Source organism: Dermacentor variabilis, chromosome 7 (assembly GCF_050947875.1).
Source record: "Dermacentor variabilis isolate Ectoservices chromosome 7, ASM5094787v1, whole genome shotgun sequence".
NCBI lineage: Eukaryota > Metazoa > Arthropoda > Arachnida > Ixodida > Ixodidae > Dermacentor > Dermacentor variabilis.
Window position 1 is genome coordinate 171,111,046 of NC_134574.1, and position 25,298 is coordinate 171,136,343.

At 50.3% G+C, this 25,298-nt stretch overlaps 1 protein-coding gene and 1 non-coding gene across 8 annotated transcripts in view; one reads left to right on the top strand and one right to left on the bottom strand.

Moving 5' to 3' along the window:
- LOC142588487 (lactosylceramide 4-alpha-galactosyltransferase-like) overlaps positions 1 to 25,298 on the top strand; it is a 61,935-nt gene that overhangs the window by 20,542 nt on the left and 16,095 nt on the right. For 3 of the 7 annotated variants that reach the window (XM_075700288.1, XM_075700294.1, XM_075700287.1), the window contains 2 exons: positions 4,057 to 4,305; positions 16,450 to 16,562. In XM_075700288.1, the coding sequence (XP_075556403.1) occupies positions 4,286 to 4,305; positions 16,450 to 16,562 (133 nt within the window). In that variant the 5' untranslated portion in view covers positions 4,057 to 4,285. Of the gene's footprint in view, positions 1 to 2,075; positions 2,337 to 4,056; positions 4,306 to 16,449; positions 16,563 to 25,298 lie in introns of those variants that run through there. The other 4 variants (XM_075700289.1, XM_075700291.1, XM_075700292.1 and 1 more) reach the window with 3 other exon arrangements.
- On the bottom strand, positions 19,603 to 19,786 carry LOC142589179 (U2 spliceosomal RNA). The gene has a single exon (XR_012829851.1). It is a non-coding gene; the product is annotated as a U2 spliceosomal RNA (small nuclear RNA).

Sequence of the window (25,298 nt, forward strand, 5' to 3'; positions counted from 1 at the left end):
CGTGGCATGCGAAATGCCTTCGTGGCATGCGTCTTCCATAAGTGATATAAACACGGGCTAATCTATTGTTTGTTTAAAATTTGATGGAACGGATTTGGTGAGGCCTTTTATCTTCAGGTAGGTAGGAATGTGGTCGCTTCCGTAGGTTTCTATATCTGCGAACCAATGGACGCAGCGAGTGAGGCATCGCGAAACAAATGCTAAGTCTAAACAACTACTGTATGTCCGGCCCCGCAGAAACGTCGGACTGCCATCATTTAGACAACAAAGTTCATGGTCGCAAGCAAAGGACACGAGGTTTCTTCCTTTAGAATTTATCTTGTTGCTTCCCCAAAGTGAATGATGCGCGTTGAAGTCCCCAACAACAATCCATGGACCACGTGTCGCATCTATAATGTCACTCAGTCTCTGCCTATCGACTTGATGGAGAAAGGTAAGCGGCCACTAATGTAAACGCAAGTTTTTGTTTTTTCACGGTCAAACACGCATACTGATTAGTGTCATGTGGCCGCACTGGATGAACAACATAAGTCAGTTCACACCGTATGTAGATGATCACTTTGATAATGTCAGTACAAGTCGATGACACATGAGGTTCATAGCCTTAGATCCGGACGGGTTTCTGTAGCTTCGGTTCACAGACGACAACAATGGGGAATCGAATCAATGGGAAAATCACTGCGGGATTTCAGGCCACGGGCATTCCATTGCATAATAGATGCTTCCTTGACTTGTCTGAAGAACGGCTGACGCGGTAGAGCCATTGTGCTTGCTACTCGAGGCTCGCAAGAAACGGATCCAGGCCGTCCAGCATTTGTGGTGCACCTCGACCAGATGACGTCTGCATGTCATTTCTCAACACGCGAATGACTTTCAAGAGATTTTATTATGGCGATTACTTGCTTGTCTCGGACCTCGCACGTGATCTGTACCTTCATTGGTTCGTCGGTAGTCCACCGTCGACCTTTGTTGGGTTGAAGGACTTAATGTCAGAAGTGCAGGCCTGTCGTTTGCAATAGAAATATTCACTGCGTCATCAGACATCGTGTTGTTGGGAGCGCCTTGGGAGCACCAGCCTCAGGAAGTATCGTCTGTCTTGCGACGGTATCAGTATTTCTAGTAGACGAGGATCGTCTACGGCGACGGCGGACACTACGCCGTCGTACTTTGGCGGCGGCCTCTCTGTGTGTTGAGTTGTCTCTCACCATTTGTTTTAGGATTTTGCGCTCTGTCTTGTGTCTCGGGCAATCTTTCGACGATGCTTCATGGGGACCGGAGCAATTGGCACATTTGAAATGATTCACACAGCAAGCATCTGCGCTGTGCTGCTCAGAGCATCTTGCGCACACGGTCGAATTTTCGCATATGCCATTGACATGCCCGATCTTCAAACAAATACGACACTGAAGTGGTCTTGGAACGAACAGTCGCACTGGATGACGAAAAAATGCAACTTTCTCGTGGGACGGCAAGCTACGAGCTCCCTTGAAGGTTATCCTCACACAGCGTGAATCTCCTAGGCGACGGATTTCAATAATAGGTACATCTGCTGTGGCGGGTTTGACCAATATAGGCAGATCGTTGTCGTCGATTGACTCATCGACATCATAAATCACACCTGATATAGTATTGCTGTCCTGTGGTATTATGGTGCGAACATGTATCTTGCGCAGCATTTTCACTGTACTCAAGATATCCAATGCTGCTCTGTTCTTGACATCAACCGCGAGAATGTTCTTACGGGTGTTAATTCTCATATCCGCGATCTCATTTGGAACAAGAGCCTCTAGTGTTACAGATATGGCTTGCCTGTTTAGCCGATTCAGGTTGTCGGTCGGCGTCAAGAAGGTGGTATGAGCCGTGTCATTGGCCTTTGCTGCCGCCGTCGTCCTTGTTGAAGACGAGGAGGCAGTGACGATACTCCTCTTTCCTTTTTGCCTCACAACTGTCAAGTAGTCGCCGTCATCCGACAGATCTTCTTCTGAAGCAGAGTAGTATAGCGAGGTGTCCTCACTGCCTGTGTCGCTCATCAGGTGATTGCGCTTCCTCGGAGCGCTCGACGCTGTGACGTCGGTCTCCTCCGGACGTCTAGCTGACTCCGCTTCCATCGCCGAAGGTCTCGGAAGCGGCGCCTCCAGAAAACACGCAAAAATACTCGCAAAATGAGAGCAGTAGAAAACGGGGTTCCACACAAGAGCCACTTCTTCGTCTTCTTCATATGGACGTAAAATTATATAAAACCTAAGGAGTATCGGCGACAGACGACAAGGTCCGCCCTCGCTTTGTGACAGTCTTCAGTCTGTTCTGGCTTTTCTTCGCTTCATTAGGCACCGCAGGTGAGTAAACTTCATTTAAATATGTAATACCAGATCCTCATAAACCTTTTTTTAAAGATTTTATTTTGAGAGAGCTTTATCTGTGCTTTACGCGAAGCTGCACCCAATACAAGCCAACACAACCCTCGCACGCCCATATACCGTCACTCTCATGGCGGCACGGCGCCTGTTAGGAAACTCACACAGACGATGATGCCCGGTTTCCCTATTGGTAACGTTGTGAGAAACCCTATGATTGCACCATCTCTGGCATCGGGCCAGTTTACTATGGTACACTTTTCAAGATAGGCCTACTTTTCTCGGCGTGAAACACACCGAGCAGACGCATATATCGAGGACCAACCGGTATAGGTGCTGGCGTCTGAAAAGAGACAGGAAGAACCTAGTAGAAAAGTAAAAAAAGAGAAGAAAAACATGAAATTACAAGAGATTATGCACGCGTATGTGATCGCAAATTTTCTTTTTTTTTTACATAACGTAACGTGAGAGGTAGGCGCCTTTAAGTGACACCGCCTACTCTTCTTCACTTGGCAAAGAAATATGTTGTCACACAATTTGTAACAAAATGCAGCACAAATAACCACGAAAACAGTCAGTCAACGACATCACCAAGTTCTGTGCATGAGTCCAGGGACCCACCGAAGGCGAAAATGTATACAGTTGCATATGTAAACGTGTGTGCTTCGTATTTTCCCAGAACACAAAGAATCTCAATTTCACAGACGAGCGAACAGACTGCTATTATAGCAAAATGGACCGCATGCTAAGCACAATACAAGGTCAACCTCTTCATCGCAACGGCCTCTACTACCGATCAGGCGCGCATGCCCGAGTAGCGATACAACACCACGGTGTTACCCAAGCACGGTCGGTATCCGCGCTCGTCGCAGTAAACTGCTAAATGACCACCCGCAACGTTGCCAACTTTTCTATTATGTGTTCCATTAGACGGTCATTAATGCATCGCTCAGTCAGGCATACTTAGGCTCGGCCACAACATAGTGGAATCCGGTACACAACGCTCTCTGAACAGCGAACAAATTTTTTGTGGGGGTTAATGTCACATCTCTTCATTAGCTTTAGAACTGGTGACGTCGCGATACATAACCTGGACAGTTTCTCTGGTTCCCACGTCACCTCGTTTCTTTCTTTCTTTCTTTCTTTCTTTCCTTCTTTCTTTCTTTCTTTCTTTCGTGGCTGCAGACATTGTGAAAAGCGCTACGCACCTGGGTCCATATTCAGAAAAGAATCGTACGCTATAATTGTTCGCAAGAGCGAGTTCCAGCCAATCTTGAGGCTGGACATGTTTTTAGCGAAAGTGGGCAGTGACATTGACGTGATAGCTGTGAAGATGTCCAGCACCGCCACTGGATGAACGCGCAGCTGTAATAGCCCGGTATGTAGCCACAGAAATGGTCGAACGGTACACAGAATGTACTGAAGAGACAGCCTCCTTAGAGAGGATATCACGAGAGGAGAAATAACTGCCGCATCGACAACAGACACACGGTTGTCGCAAAACTACAATCCTTCAAAAGTAGAGTGCTGAAGTTCGTAGTTTCGTTTTTGCGAAAAAAAAATAAAGACATCACTAAGTGTATTTGATTAATTAATCGAGTGATTGACTGCCTAATTGATTGCTTGATTGATTGTTATGTTTCTTTCTTTTTTCATTTGTTCTTGCAATTGTTTGTTTGTGTTTTTGTTTTTGCATAATCAGCCGATAGCAGCACGTACCCATATAGGCCACAAGGGTCTGGACAAAGTGCAGACGCCTCATTTTAATGCTCGAACGCCCTACAGAAAGCATTCACAACCACAACGGGAAGAAATAAAAGAGGAAACATATTCAAGAGGCGAACTATACTGCAATACACGCCGAGCGAGCGGTGAAGACTCGGGCTTTTTGACTTCAGCGGATCGACGGCGGTCGCTGGCGTGGAGCAGAAATGCAGGACAACTGCCGAAGGTGAGAGTGTGACCGAGTTCTACAGGTCGTCAGTTTGACGCGCGAATCCGTAACCCGCGATGAATGCCCAATAACACATGCCGGTTAAATTTTGCAGCGCTTTACCTCATATAAAAGCTGTAGTAAGTGCGTGGCATCACGAAAATGCATTGCAGATATAGTAGTTCGAAGCAACTCAAAACGAAGAAAGTGCAGCATCACCTGAGCCGTATGCTCTTTTAATGAGTTAGCATCACGAGTGTCAAAGTGGAAAAAAGTCTGTGAATAAGAGTGAGAAGCCGATCACGAATATATATATATACAGTGCAATTGACGGTGGTCTGCTCCGGACTACCGTCAGCTGCACTTCGCTCCTCGAAGAGGCAGGACGTGTAAGCCACGGAACGACACTTTGAAACGTGGTGTAGGTCATGAATGCACAATCTCAAGGAGGTGTGACGTGATGCTGGCACATTTCCGTCGCATTTACCGCTAAATCGCCACTTTACGTGTACTATCGACTCTTTTCTTGAAAACAAACAGCTCGTCTATGTGAGTGAGCACGTGACTAAACGTGTTTAATTTATCGGTGTAGGCGGCTGTTTTATCGAAATTTGCCACAATGTCGCCAGCTACGTTCCATTCCAGATGCAAGTGATTGTATTAAATTAAGTTGTGGACTGCAGACTGAATTATGAAGGAAACCACATCAGAGCGCGGCCGCCCCGGCCGGGAATCGCACTGCAGCGATTTCGCGCTCAGCAGTGTAACACCGCCGAGGGTCACCGCACTTGAGTGACACTCCTAGCAATTTTTGCAAAGCATAGTGTTTCTATTCTTTTTTTCAGTCGAGGGACGATGCTGTGTTCGACTCACTCGATATAATGCTACAGGTGGACAATGCAAGGTATATACAGAGACTTGCGAATATAAGTGGCAGTGTTTCGACGAATCTAGGCCTTGTGTTTAACACAGTTAAATAGGGAATTACGATCTTTAATGAAGAAACGAGTAATGAGGTGGTATCAGTTCAACAGGAAGTCATACACCCATTGTCAATCAATATAAATACCTGGTTGTATACATAAACGAGTGAAGGACCTACTCAAGCGTCCATGAATATATTGTTAAAATGAGAGGGAAGCAGAATGCCGCAATAATGAAACGTAACATAGAGCACTTTGGCACTACAATAAACATGAGTTGGTGCGAGGAATTTGGAAAAGTGTAACGGTGCCAGCGCTAACGTTCGGGAACGCATTTATGTGGTATAAATCATCTTGTCGGGGTTGGAGATTATAACCAGAGGGCTGTGGGCCAATTGGCTTTGGAGGCCCAGGGTAAAACCAAAATGAGGCAGTGCAAGGCGACTTGGGTTGAGCTTCATTTTGAGTTAGAGAAGCGAGGAGAAATATTATTTGCGAAGAGAGACTAAGGAACATCGACAAAAAGAAAGGGTCGGCTGAAGCGCGCAAATATCTACCTCAAAAGCGCAGACACGGAATGGAGCATGAGGTCAAGTAAGTTGGCAACCAAGTATAGGGTAATTGTAAATATAAATATACAACCAGTGGTTACAAAAAAGAAAGTGAAAAAAAAAACAGGGACAGCGAATTGGACGCAATGAATGGGGGGAAAAAACACCGTGAAGGTTTACAAGAATGGCAAGAAAGAAATTAGGAGGGAAAAACCTGTATGATAACGCAAAAAATAGTGCCTGGATTCTGCTGGTTTGTCCGGGTAATATACCTCTCCTGGGGAACGTCACACCTCGCCGGCGATGTGACAGCGTGGCGTCGCCGGTGCACACTGGTTGGGAAAACACAGCCGCTGCCGGCTTTCTGCGTGGTGCAGTTGCGCAGTGCTTTGTGTAAGTGGGTGCCACGCGGACGCGTGTTTTCCTTTCTTTTTTTTAACGTGAACCTCCAGAATTCTCCTGCCAGCGAGATTAGTAGTATTTTGTGTCGGAGAACATCGGCGTGTTTTAAACAGCGGGATGAAAATCTGGCGACGCTGGCGTTCGTTACTTGCGAACGTGAACACGAGGTGGCCTGTGGTGGATTGTGCGATGAAGAATATCGGAATTCATTTCCATGGAAGTGCGCCAAATTTGTTGAGGTAAATTGTGCGGCGAGAAACAGCGACGATATCAGCTCATCTTTCCGAAAAGAAATGGACAACATTGTGCGCGCAGTGTGCGTGTGCGTCTGTGTGTGCGCACGCGATTAGCAAAACATCTCGCATACATGACTTGACGCGTGTTGCGTCAAATAAGGCCAGTCGTTGTGATCAGGCGCCGATAGCACTCGTAATTTTTGAACAGGTGAGAAAGAATGAGACGCGATGATTAGTGAGCGTATGTACCTCGATGCTATCTGTGATGTGTGCTGTGTGCTGAAAAAAAAAACTTCGTTTGAGCATTTACGACAACTGAGCTCCTAGCATATTTTGACACTGCCGAATAGATTCTACCACGGGGAATACCCAAAAGGCAATGCAGTGAAATTGTTCATCTTGTATACAGTTTAAAGCTCCAGTGTAAACGGGGCGCAAATTAGTGCCTTCTCGACAATGCAACACAAATTCTTGTCCGAAGACCAGTCATTTAAGCGATGTAACACTTCGGTACCGTGAGGACCTGTATTATCTGTGACAAAATGTCCTCTTTCAAATAGTGACACGTTTTTGTGATTGTTTGATTTACGGAATGGGCACACATTTACGAAATCACTACGTGCTGACTTAACTGAACCATGCATGCAGCCGACAACAACGCTACGTTGTTGTGCCGGTAAAACGGTTACTGTAGCAAGCATGTGACGCCCCCTTAGGCATCATGTTCGTTCGCCGCCAGGCTCGGTGGCCTGCTAAGCTCGGCAGGCAACATTGGTCACCGCACCGCAATAAACGCCGACGAGCACGGCTGCGCGGCGGTCATTCATCGTTCAGTACCACCACTCTGCGGAGCGTCCGTGTAACGGAGGGTGCCTCGAGCCCTCCCTTGTTCACGAACCCGGGTGGATCGTGACACTGGCGACGAGTACCCACGGATGGATCCACGCCGCCGCGAGCGGCGAAACACCGCCCCCCGTTGCTCCCGCCATGCCACTGTACGGAAGGCTGCCACCAAGGACGCCGGCGAGATTTCCCGTGCGACTGGCTCACCGTCGGCGGAAGCGGCGGTCAACGAGTTGGCGACAAAGCGCAGTACCTGTGGTCGCTGTGGTGGTGCCCACTCCCCCTCACAGTGCCAGTTCTCTCAAGCACGATGCTTTACGTGCGGGAAAACTGGGTACCTGGCACGTGCATGCCGAAGGGGGAGGACGAACAGCAAGCAGCAGCCTGATTCAAGCCCAGGTACCAGACAAGCCCGCGGCCAGCGTAGCCGTCGCAGGCGCATGCGGCGGGGGCGTGCGGCAGCAGGCTCAAGTTCAGGCTCCACGTCGTGGCCGAGGACCCGCCGATTTTCGACATGTGGCACACAGGCTTTGTACCGTCGTCAGTGCCGCCGTACAGGCTGACCGTCGAAATCTGCGGGCACCCCATTTCTATGGAGCTGTACACAGGGGCCAGCGTGTCAGTAATGGCCGGAAAACTCTTCAAGCGTATTTTCCCCGGCGTGTCCGTCGAGGCTTCGGGCGTGATGCTGCGCAGCTACTCCGGGCAACTCTCCCAGGTCCAGGGTCAGGCACAGGTCAGCGTTCGCTTTGGCGACAGGGAGGCAACCTTTCCCCTTTAATTAACGAAGGGGTCGTCGCCGACGCTGCTGGGCCGAAAGTGGATTCATGCACTGGGCGTTCGTCTGCCAGAGTACCAGGAAGCCAGCCTGCATGTGGTGCAAGACGTCCCCAGCCTCCTGACAGAGTTCAACTCCCTGTTCCAGCCAGGGGTGGGCACATTTGCCGGCACGACGGCTGGCATCTATGTACCTGAGGGAACCCGGCCGCGTTTTTTCAAGCCTCGCCTACAGCCGTTCGCAGTGAAGGACGGGGTCACCCAGGAGCTGCAACGGTTACAGCGAGAGGGCATCGTGGTACCTGTCAAGACATCTGATTGGGCCGCTCCCGTCGTACCAGTCCTCAAGCGAGACGGCAGTGTCAGGATCTGCGGGGATTTCAAGGTTACCATTAACCCCGCCGCTACCGTCGAGAAGTACCCGCTGCCCCGGATTGAAGATCTCTGCTCAACATTGTCCGGTGGACAGAAGTTTACCAAGCTCGACTTCAGAGATGCTTACCAGCAGCTGGTGCTCCAGGATGCCTCCCGGAAGTATGTCACAATATCGACAACCTTGGGGCTCTTTCAGTACACGTGATTACCGTTTGGCGTGGCCTCGGCCCCAACCATATTCCAGAGGGAGATGGACAACCTCTTCAGGGGCATTAGTCACGTGGCGGTGTACTTGGACGACATCCGGATTACTGGCAGTGACGACTGGGACCACCTGCAGAACCTGCACAACGTCCTGGCACGACTGCAGGACGCCGGCCTCAAGCTCAAGCTGGAAAAGCGCGCTTTCCTAGCCCCCAGCGTTGAGTACTTGGGACATGTCATTTCTCAGGCAGGCCTAGCCCCGGCTCCCCGCAAAGTTGATGCTGTGCTCAAGGCACCTAAGTCCCAGAACAAGAAGGAACTTCAGAGCTACCTAGGCCTCATCAACTTCTACAGGAGTTTTCTGCCGAACCTGTCGGAGCATCTACAGCCGCTCCATCTACTTCGAGATGGTCAGCAATGGGTCTGGAAGAAGGAGCAGGACCGGGCCTTCCAGCGCAGCAAGGAGCTAATCACCAAGGCTCCAGTGCTGGTGCACTTCGATCCTGCCAAGCCTGTCGTCCTTACTGTAGATGCGTCGCCGTACAGTGTGGGAGCCGTCCTGGCACACAGGGACAAAGATGGCCAAGAAAGTCCTGTGTCGTTTGCTTCTCGATGGCTTCATGCTGCAGGGCAACGTTACAGCCAGCTGGACAAGGAAGGTTTGGCTTTCATGTTCGGTGTCGAACGCTTCCACCAGTATCTGTGGGGCCGGAAGTTCGAGGTGGTCACGGACCACAAGCCGCTGTTGGGGCTGCAGGGGCCTGACAAGGCAGTTCCTGTGCAGGCATCACCTCGAGGGATACACTGGGCCTTGAGGCTGGCAGCTTACAGTTACCAGCTGGTTTATCGTCCGGGAAAGGACCTGGGACCTCCTGATGCCCTGAGCCGCCTGCCCCTGCGAGAAGTGCCTGATGCTGTGCCAGAACCTGCTGAAGTGTTCATGCTGGAACACGCGTACCCGGAGGTGCTCTCCAGATCTGCGGTATCTCAAGCGACCAGCCGGGACCCAGTCCTGTCTCAGGTGGTCAAGGCGGTGTCCCGTGGAGAGGAATAGGTGCAGCAGGCCTATAGCCACAAGGCCGCTGAGCTGAGCTTGCAGCAGGGCTGCCTACTGTGGGATTCGAGGCTGAGCACGGTTTGGGGATGTTGTCACGTGAAAAAATAGCAATATGACGGAATTACAAACGCGGCTGTTGATATACAAGCATCGCTCTTATGCAGAGAGAACAGGTCGCATGAACCTCTTTCTGCCAACCGGCGCCCACTTCAAAGGCGCGGCAGATGGGAGGAGCACTCGCGGTGACGGTACGCTGTTTTCAAGCAGGGATAGGTCTATTGCTATCGCAAATAAAGGGACAATGCAGGAGCATTATCCTCTAATTGTCTCTTTAATTATCGGGGAGGACGACGACGAAGTTACTGTGCGCGGTTGCTGGTTTTCTTCTGGTGCTGCAGTTTTTCTCTATTTACCTTATTTTCGTGCATCAGTAACAGGCAACGACGTTTGCGCTGAACCCTGAAGTCTTCTACTCTGCTGGGAGATCCTCCCCGCGGAGCTTGCCATGGAAGATATGGTCTTGGACACGTCCGGCGGTCAGCATAGACCGCCCGCGGCTCGGAAGCGGCTCAGTTCGGCAGTAGGATCCGACGCTACTGATTCCGAGCTTTCTGACTCAAGATCTGAAGATTTGGATGCTTTCATACCTGTCAAGCACCGCCGCCCACGACGGACGTCACCGGCATCGTCCTCAAGTGAAGGGACTGTCATATACAACACCATCAAGACTACAACAGTAGCTTTCATTCCCGTCGACGCGATGGTAAGCCTGAATGCTATCTCTCGACAGAAACTTAATGATTTCTTCTTCAAACTTGCCCCTGGACTAATCCAAGAGGTTCGCGTGAACCCCTGGAAAAATGTCATTGCTGTTGACACAACTGATGACAAGATGGTGCAAACTCTACTTGGTTTGTCTGAAATCTGTGGGGTCCACACGCGTCCCTACATACCACAGCGTTCAAATATAGTAGCTGGTGTCGTATCTGATGTGGACTTGGGTCTCAAAGACGACGTTTCTAAGAACATGATCGTTTGCACGCCACCATGCAAAATAATTAGCGTTCGAAGGCTAGGCTCGTCAAAGTGTATGAAGATACTTTTCTCCTCTGGAAAGCTGCCTAGTCATATAAAGGCTGGACTTGTGCGCTATCCTGTTCGACCTTTCGTAGCACGGCCTTTGCAATGCCATAAATGTTTTAAGATTGGTCATGTTCAGGGATTTTGCACCAGAGATCTGGTCTCTGCCAAATGCGGTGGGAATCACCATGTAGATTCCTGTGAAAGTCAGGCATATCGGTGCCCTAACTGTAATGGTGAACATTTGGCAACAGATAAAGGATGTCCCTCATTGAAGAATAAACTAAAGGCACTAAAAGAGAAAGCCAAAAAGAAGGCAGCAGGAGATGAAAGCTCCCGTCGCCGTAGTGCTGCCCCAGCGACTGGAAAGGCAGCGCGTTCAAAGAGTGACAAAGACACAACGCATCGGAAAGTAGGGGGGCGGAACTTCTGCCTCTCAGACACATCGTGGCCAGCGCTTCCATCGAAACCGTCGGAACAAGTATCTACAAAGACTTCGACCACGGTGGAAAGCACTGCAAACACATTACCTAAACCGGTATCAGCCAACGACAATGTGCAACTTGTCAATCTTCTAAAGATGCTTGTCGACGTCATCAGATCTCTAATCGCCGGTCGCCAGACACCAGCAGCGTCAGCAGCAGAGCAACTTTTGGAGGCACTCGTTCCTGTCCTCAATGGCCTTCGCTAGCCGTTTTACCGGAAACAATTCCAACAGTTGTCAGCAGCCTCGCCCCTTTGTGCTGCAATGGAATGTCAGGTCGATGCGACCGCGGCACGCGGATTTAGTCCTTCGACTCATCGCTATGAAGACTCCACCAGACGTTATAGCGCTTCAGGAAACTAACGTAAGGAAAGACGAATATCGATTGCCAGGCTTCGTGGGTGTCCACAGTAACACTCGATGCGCGGAACCAGCTTGTGGCTCTTTCCAGTGTGTGGAGGAGGCGCATACGCGCAATGCTTCAAAAGCATCAGTGTACGTTCGTGCTGACTTGGACTTCGCGGTTATTGACACAGACGGCATCTGTGACGATGAGTTTGAGTGTGTAGCTGTTACTGTGAGCCTCAGAGGTGTGTGTACGACGGTGGCAAGCATATACAACAGGCCTACACGTTCTTCCGATACCTCGCTACTTGAGAGCTTAGTGTCTCGGTGTGGTGCATCGTTTGTGTTATGCGGAGATTTTAATGCCCACCATCCACGATGGTGTAGCCGTCCCCAAGACAATCGTGGGACAGAGATTAACGAGATCATTATCAAGAATGATCTCCAATTACTGAATGGCGGTTCACCTACATTTATAGGTAGAGGAAAGGAGTATTCCACTATAGACCTTGCGATATCAACGAGAGATGTGTGCTTAGCCTGGTCATGTGAACCCGACCCGTGGGGCTCAGATCACCTACCCATTTGGTTAACACCAACACATACTTCGGGTCGCCAGGATGTCGTTTATACAGTGACTAACTGGGAGAAGTTCCGACAGCTGATCTCAGAGGCACCATCTCAAGACAGCCTATTTAAACTTATGAGTGAGTGCCTACGAAAAGCGACAGTTCAACGACGACGGAGTATCGGCAAACCAAATCCCGATCTAAAGTTTTTGCGGCTCCGCGCATGCCGACGGCGAGCTTATAGACGGGCACAGCGCTCTAAACGACGCACCGACTGGACTATATACAATCGCATTGATGCAGCCATACGGCGGCATACAAAACAGCTTCGTCGAAAGAGCTGGGAAGCTTTGTGTAGTTCGTTGCACACTGGAAGTGGTTTTGGAAATGTATGGCGCATACTGAAGGCTCTCCGCACTCCTCAAATCTGCAAGAATCCTACGGCTGCATTGAGCATAGCGACTGACCAGTCACCAAAAGTAATAGCGGAGGCATTCGCAGAGATTTTCGTCTCTTCTGCATCCAGTGACACCACAATTAGCGACCTTCGTTCTTTGACAAGTCACAGCACCATAACCGCTCCATACGGTCCAGCCTGCCAGATGGATGAGGCAGATTTCACTCTTGAGGAGCTGCGACACGCGCTGAGCCTCTCCAAACGCCGCACTGCTCCAGGCGAAGATGGTGTGACGTACCAAGCATTGCGGAACGTTGATAAGAGTTTCCATGACCGTATATTGGACGAGTATAATGAAGTATGGAGAGCCGGTGTATTCCCTGCTGAATGGAAATCGTCCGTGGTAATACCAATTTTAAAGCCAGGGAGTCCTGCAAGGCACCTTAAGTCATCATTATCATCATTTATTTACCCTTAAAGGCCCTTGGCTTAGGGCATTACATAAGGGGGGGGGGGAGCAGTCGTTACATATACAATGGTCGGTCCTACCGACCAATATCCCTAACTTCATATGTCATCAAGTTAATGGAGCGAATGGTCTTGTTTCGTTTAGATGTCAGGCTAGAGGAGCTGAATTTTTTCCCTGATGTCATGAGTGGCGTTCGGCGCCGCCGTTCGGCTCTGGACAGCATATCAGACCTTGTCTCAGCACTCGAATTTGCTAAAGAAAACAAGCACTCTGCCTACATGCTCTTCCTAGACATACAGCAAGCTTTCGATTCAATTCCGCATAAGGCGATTATTTTCGCTCTTGCAACCGCGGGAATTTCGGGTCGTCTGCTACAATTTGTGCATAATTTTCTATCGGAGCGCCGTATGAAAGTGCCTGTCGGAGGAGTAACTAGTGAATACCGAAATGTGAAGTCCGGTGTGCCACAGGGCAGCGTATTATCGCCGCTTTTGTTTAACACCGTACTCGCCGCACTTCCAAGTCGTTTGCCTCGGGACACTGATTTCCCTGTGAGCATAGTTGTCTACGCAGATGACATTGCTCTGTGGATAAGCGGCCCTTCGCACCTTGGTCCGCGGCTTCGTGCAAGCTTGCAAAGAGCACTCAACGCTACTTCGGAGTATTTGGGTGAAGTTGGCCTGCTCATATCACCTGCTAAGTCGGCTGCAATAGCATATCACCCTAAACAACGCGCTCGTCGAACAATGAGCCGACTGTATCTTGACGAAACGCCTATAAACTGGGTGCGACAACACCGTTATTTGGGGTTAATTGTGGATGATCGCATCTCTTGGCGTCCTGCCGTTAAATCTGTACGACGCAAATCGCACTCCCTCCTTAAGTATGTGGCCGCCTTGACTGCTCGAGGTGCTGGCTGCGACCAAACAACGGCTCTTCAGGTGTACCAGTCATCTGTACTCTCAGGCATGCTGTACGCATTACCACTTTTGAGCACACCACATAGTTTGATGTCCCAACTGGAGCGAGATCATCGCGTCGCCCTTCGACTAATGCTTGGATTACCTCGTGAGGCGCAATCTATTGCATTACTCACTGAAGCGCATCAGTTACCCCTGAGGCTGCAAGCAGATCAGAGAGCTCTGTATCATATCGAGCGTCTGCACCGCGCATCGAATGGTCAATCGCTCCTTGATCGTCTCGTTAACCGCCCGTTATCTCGAATGGGAAAAATGGCGGCTTTATTTATGAATATCACTACCATTTCTGAACATGCTGCTTCAGATACGTCTCCGCCTCCAAAAGGTATCACGAAACACGTACTTCCCATTTACCTCACACTCCCTGACATGCACAAAAAGTCTGATATGGCTGTTTCGGCAATATTCCAATTGGCTCAGTCTCACATGTTCGAAAAGTTTCCAGATTGTCTTCAAGTTTTCACAGATGCATCTGTACACACCGACGGTCAAGGCGCCTCTGCAGCTTTTTTCTGCCCTTCAACTAAAGTACGACGTATATTTCAAATACCTCATCCAGCTTCGTCAACAACTGCAGAACTAGCAGCGATTAATGTTGCATTGAAATACGTGCAAGAGGAGTTAACTACATCGAAAGTTGTCATCTTTACCGACTCCCGTGCTGCCCTTAGCAGGTTACAACGCAGTGAGCTTGATTGCCCACTTGTGCGCAGCATTACTGACTCTGCGAGCAAAATTACATCACGTGAGGTATCTGTCGTCGCTCAATGGATACCTTCACACGTAGGAATCGCCGGAAATGAAGAAGCTGATCGGCTCGCTTCAAGTTGCGCTCATAACAACTGTGACTGCCCAGAAATTCTGTGCAAGCTTGATGACGCTCGTCTCCTGATACGTCGCCACCTACTTAAGCAGCATCCAGATCAGCGTGTCGCAAATGGAACGTTCCCGCCCCTTGTTCGTGGTCAAAGCTTGCCTCGTCGCGCTAGAGCACAACTGCTCAAGCTGAGGGTTGGTTGCGTGAACGTGCACGAATGTTTATACAGACAAGGGCGTGTGGCAAGTCCATTCTGTGCGTCTTGTGGCTGCTACGAGACACTTCAGCACCTTAAATTTGAGTGTCCCGCTTTCAGTGCGCAGCGCATTCGCTAGTGAGAAACTATCACCTGCTTGGCCTGCGGTGTGCGACACTCGAGGAATGCTTATACCCCAGTTGTTGTGCATCTAAACGTGATCAGGCCCATCGCGCCCTACTAACCTTTCTAGAGCTAACTAACTTAGGTTCACGTTTGTAGCGTGAACGTTCAACATTCTGTAGTAGCGTGACCTTCAGTGACCGGCCCTACTGTGTGTGATCTGTACTGTGTCCTAACGCTTCTTCCTTCGAAGATGGGAAGTGGCGGGTTCAAACACCTTGTAGTGTATATTGTGAACCGACTACCAGTGAAACGGTGATTGCGTGCAGCTATACTTGGCGTCTCATCGTGGAGCGCACAATTAGCCGCGTAGCAAACTAGCCATGGATGTGATTGATAATTGTGGAGGCTGTTCGATGCGGCGTCACTTTAATTCCGGCTGCAGAGTCGAAACTCGGCGGAACAACGTGCTAGTGTACTGTGTTCTACTTTAGTCTTTAGATTTGTCCTGTTGCTCTTCCTTTCCTCTTTCCTCCCTTCCTTCCTATCTTCCATTTCTGTGTTGCTGTCACCTCCCTTCAGAAGAGTAGCCAGGCGTTGTGCCCCTTCCGGTGGCAGTTGCCAGCCTGCTCCTCGCCTTCCCTTTCCTGTTAACTGTATATATGTGTATATGTGTTCAAAACAAATAATAATAATAATAATAATTATCCCTAAGGGCGCGAATCATATGTGAGCATCGCTGCTCACTCGTCCGGACGAGCGCTGCGAAGCACTGTGTTGTAGAAATTTAGTATTCCTTTCGCTGGCTTAATGATACGAAATTTGTTTGTACACATAGTCTGCTCCACCGAATGGCGCCACTATAGGCATGTGCTCTAATTCTATTGGTCGCACAGAATGCGTAGCTGTTCCCCAACTACCGTGCCTGCTTACGCGTTTCAGTAATGAACCACACAACCAGAATCCGCATGAGTGGAGCTGCATTCGCGCGCTCTGCACCACAGACGACCAACCATAGGCGCCGGCTTAAGAGGAGTCCTTGTGACCCAAGTGCCCCTCCCCGGCAATACCGAAGTCTCATCCTTTTACTGTTCTTCTGGGCTTTTACGTGCCAACACCATGACATTGCGAAAGCCGCATATATTCCAAGATGTGCGTTGGATTCGATATTTTCTATTTCATCGTTAAATAGAGGCGCTTCTTGTAAGCTGGCTGTTACAAAAAACGTCGATCAGAGTGAAGACGAAGCTTGTGCGTTCGATTCACATGCTCTTTCGCATTATCGTGCGTGTTTGTCTTGAAGTTCTATCTTGCACCATGTTTCGGCATTTCAGGCTCCCAAGGCCCTGTCTAGCCCTGCCGCTGATACTGGGGGCCCTCGCTTGCTACCTCATCGTAAACAAACAGAGCCAGATAAAGGCCACGTGGAATTACCGAGAAGGTACAGGTTAGTCGTTCGTTCGATTTGGCGCTTGTCGGCTTATATGTGCAAGCTCATCACTGCATGCGGCAAGCGGAGTCACGGGCATTCGGGTCGACATCAAAAAAGAAAATAAACTTTTCCATTCGATGTTCTAAACAGCACAGCCGGTTCTTTCTTCTTATTTTGATCACTTACTTTACTTTCCTGCAGTTGGCATCGCATGCTGCTGTTTCGAGTTTTCCGAGAGTGATAATTTCCGTCGTATATCATGTTATTCCACGTTACGCGTTTTAATGCTTTACTTCTTTGAGAGAGAAAGAGAGAGGAAAGGGGTAAGGCAGGGAGGTTAACCAGAGGGGAAGATCCGGTTTGCTACCCTACGCTGGGGAAAGAAAGGAGGGGAAGGTAAAGTGATAACAAAGTAGAGATAAAGAAAGTAAGGAGCACAGACATACAATCACAGTCGGTCACTGTCACCGCGTACTGTCACCGCACAGCACAGTAGCACTTGCAGCACTATGAACCATCTGTTTTAATTCTTTGACGTTTGGCTGCGAGTACAATACCATGCAAGGCACACAGGGGAGGGTCCCTTGCCAAATCGTGTATTTCCGTGCTGTCAACGGCCCAGACATGCGAGAGCTGCGCGGCCTTTGCCCGACGCTTACGCGCATGCGTATGTTGCGAGAGAGAAATGTGGGGACTTCGGCCGCGCACTGCGGAGGAGCACAAGCTTTGCTCCGTTCGTCCCTAGCCAATGGCAATGCGCACTGCGCTAGAACCGCTGCTTAAATTCCGTTCAAATGGGATCATAGCGACCGATGCAGAGTCCGTAAAAGGGAAGCATAGAAAACAACAAATATGCAGTACCGATGTGTCATTATTCATTGGTATGCAGCCGGTAAAGAAGCTGACCTAAGCCCCTACTGTCGTGCTTCGCGCCGGGTCGTCTCGCTGCATGCCCTCGTCAGGAGCCGTCCGTGCCAGGCTTGGTGGTGAAGCATAGGTAAAAAAACAACTACTGAAATGAAAGGCGGAAATTATATATTAACGGAGATAAAAAAAAAGAAAGTGGAAGTTTCCCCGAAAGGCGAAGCATCAACTGCGATAGAAAATTAGCAGACAGCTAATTACAGAAGTAAGTTTAGTAGATTTATCTGCCATATAGATTTGTAAACATTCGCTCACTAACTAAATGAACAAACGCAGTGTCACGCACGCACAAGCAAACATGAGCACATCTCACTCGATGATCGCAGGAACTCTGTGTCAAAACGCCGGTGGGACGAAGCGCTGCAGTGGCAGCGAGCGAATTTAGTTTCGCGCTTCGTCTGCCCTTCAGCGCGAGGTAATCGTCGAGAACGCAGCGCACAAGAACCTAGACTCTGTCGCCATCGCAGATCGCTTTCAAGATAGGGCCCGCACGGCCGCACCATGCGCAGCAGCCACCAAGGCAGGACACCACCCCTTTCATCCCCTCCGCCCCGATGCCTTACGAGCGACGGAAAACTGTGCGCTTCCTCCCCGCTTTCCTCCTTCGCGCGCAAGATTGAAACGCCATCGTCGGCTCACCCTCCCACGTTTTCACTCGCACATAAAGCACACTCCACGTGGCGACGATGTTATCGCCCTTGGACTTTAGAGAGAACATCACGGGGACGGCAGAAATGAGCCCGGAGTGTCCAAATAATTGCTACCGCAATCAAGAACGTTAATAATGACAATTTTATTTCTACCTCAAGAAATACAGACAGGGGAGCTGCAGAAAAAGCTGTCATAAGCACCAACTTGCCCAAGAAGTCCGTCTGTCATAAGAAGCTTGAGTGGGCGCTACCCCGCATTCGAATTACTGACATGCATTCAAACTACTGACCTCGACATCATGAGCGCGGGGCTGTAACCTCTATGTCACAAGGAATGCACAGAGAGAGGGCTTGTTACAGAGTACTTATCCGTGGTCGCGTAGTGCAGCTCAGCTCAAACGGCCGCAAACCTCTCCGCGTCAGGGATACCTAGGCGCAGTTCCCACATTTTACAGCGCAGCTCCTACGTGCCTATTGCTGAGTTAAGCGTCGGCGTGCCTCGGCGTTCCCCGTCCCACCTCGGCGTAACCGAGCGAACGAGGGCAGTGAAGGATCAAAGAGCGAACGCGGCGCGCAGAGCGAGATGAAAGACTGCGACAGCGAATAGAGCTCGAGGAGGAAAGCGGAGGAAGCCAACTTGAAGCACCACAAGATGGCGCTCGCATCCGTGCATCCGTGGATGTGAGCTGTGCAGGATGATATGGGCAGGACAAGTTTGAAGTGGGGGATGCTCAGAGTAAAATTGATATGAAGAACGACTGAGGAATATGGAAGAAAGTAAATGGGCTGGGAGAGTGTTAAGGTACGGTACAGGAAAAACATTGATTCACAGTGGATGAAAAGAACTAGGAAGCTCACCAGCAAGTATGCGACCTGCATGGTGAACAACATGGCAACAAGGAACGTCAAGCGGACAAACAGAGAGACTGAGATAATCTTATGGGTGGCGGCAATGAAAAACAAAGGCCTGCTATGAGTAACTACTTAGGAGAGAAAAACGAAATCGGAAGAGAAACAATTTATAATAACTAAAAACGAAGCTCATTACCTTTCGAAACGAGATCAAGATGTTTTAGAACACGCACTTCTAAATCGAGATACAATAACAAGGAAGAAGCATGTGCTTGCTGCGGTAAAGCTAGGGAAGCGAAAGAGCATGTTTTATTACAGTGTGAAGATATCTGCCCAGCGGTCGATTTTGACACCTCTGGCCTCCTTGAAGTCCTTGGTTTCAGCGAGAGCAGGGAGAAAGTAAAAATATCCGCAATAAAGATTAGTAAGAGGCGATTTGAAGATTGGTGGAAGAAAGAAGGGCAAACTACAAATAACGGAGACGTACAAAAACGAGATTACCTGCAGGGGTTCAGAACGTTCGTGGATGGAAATTCTTCGTGGGTTCTTACAGCGAAGCTGTATATGGCTAGGTTCTGGAAAAAGAATGGCGTGCGTCTGTCAAGCCGCGTAGATTGAGAATTCCTCCCCATGGGTGGGCCGATTCTGAAGATAGTGCAATACCGAGCCAACCTGTGGCAAAAATGGAACACGCTTTATGCACTCCGCCAAACTGCAAAAATAAGCTTAATATCTTAGGTAAAAATACAACCCGTATCAGATATTAAGCTCATAAGAACAGATACTACGCTTTCACCCGCGTCGGCCACGTCTACGTTTGCCCCACCCCTTCTTTGTCGGTGTTCCAAGCGCTTGCGCATCTCCTTTCCTTTCCTTCCGCTCTCCAGTGGTGGCGGTCCCGTAAGCGTGATGCCCGTCAGGAACGCGAGGAGGCCCCCATCCCGCAAACTTGGAACGTTTCACCGGAGCAACAGCCAGGTTTCAGAGGGAGTTTGCGGGGTACCAATTTTCTGTGGCCTGCGTTGTGTATGACCGGTTGTGGTTTTCGAGTGATATTACAACCATTACTGCACTGGGTACCTCGACCAGCGAACGATCGCCTTGGCTACGGTGAAGCAGTTTGTGCCCTCGGAGTGCGGTGAGGTGCGTGTCTATTCTACGTGCCGGGATGCATTAGTAAAAGGTGCCGTACCGCGTTTTGCAACAATACATAGGTATGTATACCACCCGGTGCCTCATCATCTTGCGGTGCTCAACATCGTGGAGGAGCAACTAGCCACGCCTCGCCTTCCGTTTATGTGCATACGGCGTTTGACGCACGGCAATGGACAGTTCGCCATTAAGGGACCCACATACACAGCTCCGCTGATCTTCCACCTTCACAGTTGAGAATGGCACTGAACTGTTTTCCTTTTCTTTATTTTTTCTGTTCTTTAACATAGGTGGCACATTAGGCAATATACTAACAAGAGCTTGGTGGCGCAACCCACCGCCCCCGCCAAAATGGACACTCATAGCACCCATCCATCCATCGGTGACAGCGGCGGCGCCGGCCATCCGGGGGGAAGAAGAAAAAAATCACCGCCCAAGCACCCCGTACAGATGGTTAACCAGCGAAGCTGAAACGTGCAGCACCAATGTTTATCACTGCGTTAATCCCGACGGTTGATTAAACGACGGCTTGGTAGGGTGCCGGATCCTCGGTATGCAGTCTGTTTCCGCTTGGCTACACGAGCCTCCTTTCGTGCCCGGGCTGCAACATCGGCACGGCGTAGACGAGCTCGTTCCCGGTTCTACTCGCGACATTGGCGATCGAAAGCTGCCTCCTATTAAGGAGTATACGTATGACGCGTGACCTAGCCATTTCGAAGCCGGAGAGAAGCTCTGCGCGCGCACTGGGCTGCGACGGACAGCAACGACGTCACTACTGGCGCAGCTAATCGAACACCACCTAGATAGCACAAGACCTTTTCACTCCGATTCATGGCGCCATGCCACCTGGCCCAACTGCCATAGAATCTAATGGGGATGCTCCCGAGGAAGTAACAGCAGTTTTACAGCGAAGCTGCTTACCTCTACCGTCCAAGGAAATTTTCGTGTCGTTGGCGTGGTACGCAAGAAACTCCCCATACGTGGGCCGGTCCCGAAGATAGTGCAATGCCTCGCCAATCCTTCGCGGAGCTGAAGCGGGCGTTAACCACTCCCCATACGTGGGCTGATCCCGAAGTTAGCGCAATGCCGGCCCGACCCTCGGCGGAGGTGAAGCGGGCCTTAACACTCCCCATACGTGGGCCGATCCCGAAGATAGCGCAATGGCGGCCCGACTCTCGGCAGAGGTAAAGCGGCCTTAAGCATTCCCCATACGTGGGCCAATCCCGAACATAGTGCAATGCCGGCCCGACCCTCGGCGGAGCTGAAGCGGGCGTTAACCACTCCCCATGCGTGGACCGATCCCGAAGATAGCGCAATGGCGACCCGACCCTCGGCAGAGGTGAAGCGGCCTTAAGCATTCCCCATACGTGGGCCAATCCCGAACATAGTGCAATGCCGGCCCGACCCTCGGCGGAGCTGAAGCGGGCGTTAACCACTCCCCATACGTGGGCCGATCCCGAAGTTAGCGCAATGCCGGCCCGACCCTCGGCGGAGGTGAAGCGGGCGTTAAGCACTCCCCATACGTGGGCCGATCCCGAAGATAGTGCAATGGCGGCCCGACCCTCGGCGGAGCTGAAGCGGGCGTTAACCACTCCCCATACGTGGGCCGATCCCGAAGTTAGCGCAATGCCGGCCCGACCCTCGGCGGAGGTGAAGCGGGCGTTAAGCACTCCCCATACGTGGGCCGACCCGAAGGTAGCGCAATGGCGGCCCGACCCTCGGCGGAGGTGAAGCGGGCGTTAACACTCCCCATACGTGGGCCAATCCCGAAGATAGTGCAATGCCGACCCGACCCTTGACGGAGGTGAAGCGGGCGTTAAGCACTCCCTATACGTGGGCCAATCCCGAAGATGGTGCAATGCCGGCCCGACCATCGGCGGAGGTGAAGCGAGCGTTAAGCACTCCCTATACGTGGGCCAATCCAGAAGATAGTGCAATGCCGGCCCGACCCTCGGCAGAGGTGAAGCAGGCGTTAAGCATTCCCCATACGTGGGCCAATCCCGAAGATAGTGCAATGCCGACCCGACCCTCGACGGAGGTGAAGCGGGCGTTAAGCACTCCCTATACGTGGGCCAATCCCGAAGATGGTGCAATGCCGGCCCGACCATCGGCGGAGGTGAAGCGAGCGTTAAGCACTCCCTATACGTGGGCCAATCCAGAAGATAGTGCAATGCCGGCCCGACCCTCGGCAGAGGTGAAGCAGGCGTTAAGCATTCCCCATACGTGGGCCAATCCCAAAGTTAGCGCAATGCCGGCCCGACCCTCGGCGGAGGTGAAGCAGGCGTTAAGCATTCCCCATACGTGGGCCAATCCCAAAGTTAGCGCAATGCCGGCCCGACCCTCGGCGGAGGTGAAGCGGGCGTTAAGCACTCCCTATACGTGGGCCAATCCCGAAGATGGTGCAATGCCGGCCCGACCATCGGCGGAGGTGAAGCGAGCGTTAAGCACTCCCTATACGTGGGCCAATCCAGAAGATAGTGCAATGCCGGCCCGACCCTCGGCAGAGGTGAAGCAGGCGTTAAGCATTCCCCATACGTGGGCCAATCCCAAAGTTAGCGCAATGCCGGCCCGACCCTCGGCGGAGGTGAAGCAGGCGTTAAGCATTCCCCATACGTGGGCCAATCCCAAAGTTAGCGCAATGCCGGCCCGACCCTCGGCGGAGGTGAAGCGGGCGTTAAGCACTCCCTATACGTGGGCCAATCCCAAAGATAGCGCAATGCCGGCCCGACCCTCGGCGGATGTGAAGTGGGCGTTAAGCACTTCCCCTACGTGGGCCAATCCCGAAGATAGTGCAATGCCGGCCCGACCCGCGGTTGAGGTGAAGCAGGCGTTAAGCACAATCCATACGTGGGCCAATCCCGAAGATAGTGCAATGCCGGCCCGACCCGCGGTTGAGGTGAAGCAGGCGTTAAGCACAATCCATACGTGGGCCAATCCCAAAGATAATACAATGCCAGGCCGACCCGCGGCGGAGGCGCAGTTCGCCATTAAGGGGCCCACATACATAACTTCGCTAGTCATCCTTCTTCGCAGAGTGGAAGGGCAATGAGTTTTTTTTTTTCGTCGCCGCTTTCATCATGCCAGCCTTGTCAATGGAAATTTCGGGCCAGGTAGCGTGACGTCACGGATCGGAGTAAACAGGCCTTGTGCTATTTAAGTGGTGTTGGTTAGCCACGCCCCTCTCTTTCTATCTCTTTCTTTTTGTCACGCATGCGCATAGGGTGGTGTCGGAGAAGTTTTCCGGGTACAGGCGACCGACAGGCGCACGAATCGATTCACCATATACAGTTTCGTTGTGAAAAATAGCCAGAAAGCTCGCCTTCGCGCACATCGTTCGCAGCAAGTGTTTCCCGGTAAAGATTGCGGTTGCATAAGCTGGACCCGGTGAAATCCAACACTGCTAATCAAGCAACTGGCTTAAAGCAGCAACGCAAAGCTGACGAGTGCGCTAGACCGAGTGATTAAAACAATGGAATCCCGAATGCGTGCTGTGAAAGCACGATAAACCTCATCAATAAAGGCAAATGCGTTAAGATTAAGGCGAGTTCGTACAGACCAGTGACAGTAACGTCGGTGATCTATATAACTGCAGTGCAAGCCATTAAATTAGAACCGTTGAAGGTGGTGAAAAAATATGATATATATTGGGGGAACAAAAGAACCGGTTCCGCTGAGGCAGACGCTTAGAAACTAATATATTTGTACTAACGCAGTGCACAGAAATTTGAATAGCTCAAAATAGACCCTCATGGATTTATGGAGCTTACGAAAACGCAGACTCAGAATTGCTAGGGGATATTCTCAGGGCGCGAAGGCATAGATGACGACTTCGTGGAGCTGCGCAGGGACAACCGAGTGTCTCTGAGCTTATGTATGCGAACGACATAGTGCCACTAGCTCCCAATCCAGGAAATTTACAGATACTTGTGGATGCGTGTGGCAGTGATGCGAAATACCTATGCCTGAATTTCAGCACAGAAAAATCATGAATCGTGACCTTTAAAGAACTGTTCTGTAATGAGGGGTATCAGTACAACTGCAAATCATACAAGTACTCCCGCAAGATGAATAACTGGCTGTATATGTAAACGAAGAAAAAGTCGTATAATGGCTTTTAGAATGCACAATTTATAGAATCGGAACGCACAATTTATAGTTGCGGAACACATCTATAATGAAACATGGACCACTTGGTGCTACAATAAATATTAAGTGACGCAAGAATTTGGCAAGGAGTAATGGTGTCAGCGCAAATGTGAGCCAGTGCCATTCTGTGCATAAAATCAGAGATCTTGTCGCGGTTGAAAGTTATCCAGAGGTCGGTGGGCCAATTGTCGTTGGCAGCCTGTAGTAAAGCCACATATGAGGCAGTGCGCGGTGACATGGGTTAAGCTTCTTGAAGCCAGCGAAGCGCAGAGGAGAGTTAATTTTTAAGGAAGACTCAGGAATACGGATGAAAGGTGTGGGCGGCTAGAGTTCACGGCTATCGATACGTGAAAAACCTGGACACGTAATGGAGGAAGAGGTCAAGAGGTCAAGAAAGTTGGCGACCATGTACAGGATCGTTGAAAGTGCAAATATACATGCCGAAGCCATCAAAACGAAAATGAAAGAAACAGAGACGATAAATTGGATGCAAGGGACTAAAAAAATAGTCCACGCAGATCTATCTACAAATACGGCAAGAAAGAAATCAGGAGATAAAATCTGTACGATTCTCCCAAAGAGAATGCCTTGGGATTTAAGGCTTGATCTGGCTGCTTGAGGACAAAAGATTGGCAGTCGCTTAAGTATCCTTACGGGATTTTAATGCGAAAGCATTAAGACTTGTCTAAGTTATCACTTTAAAAAAAACTGCACCTTAATGCACCTTAATCCACCTTGCTATAATTCTTACCAACTTTAATCCGCTTCAGTTCATCTTAATCCACATTAATACACCTTAATTCAATTTTGGGAGTGGGCCAGGCCTGATGCTGTGGCTGTTCACCGTAGGATTTCGCAGTGCGAACCACAGCAGGTCCAGCGCAGGGAACGTGACGCCATCACTTGGTCACGAGGGTTTTGGTGCCACCGGGTGATAACAACGCACGCTGAATTTTCCGCTTCATGGGGCGTATAATGCTTTCGTATTAAAAACATACCAGAGCAAATATCCGCAACAGGATGATGC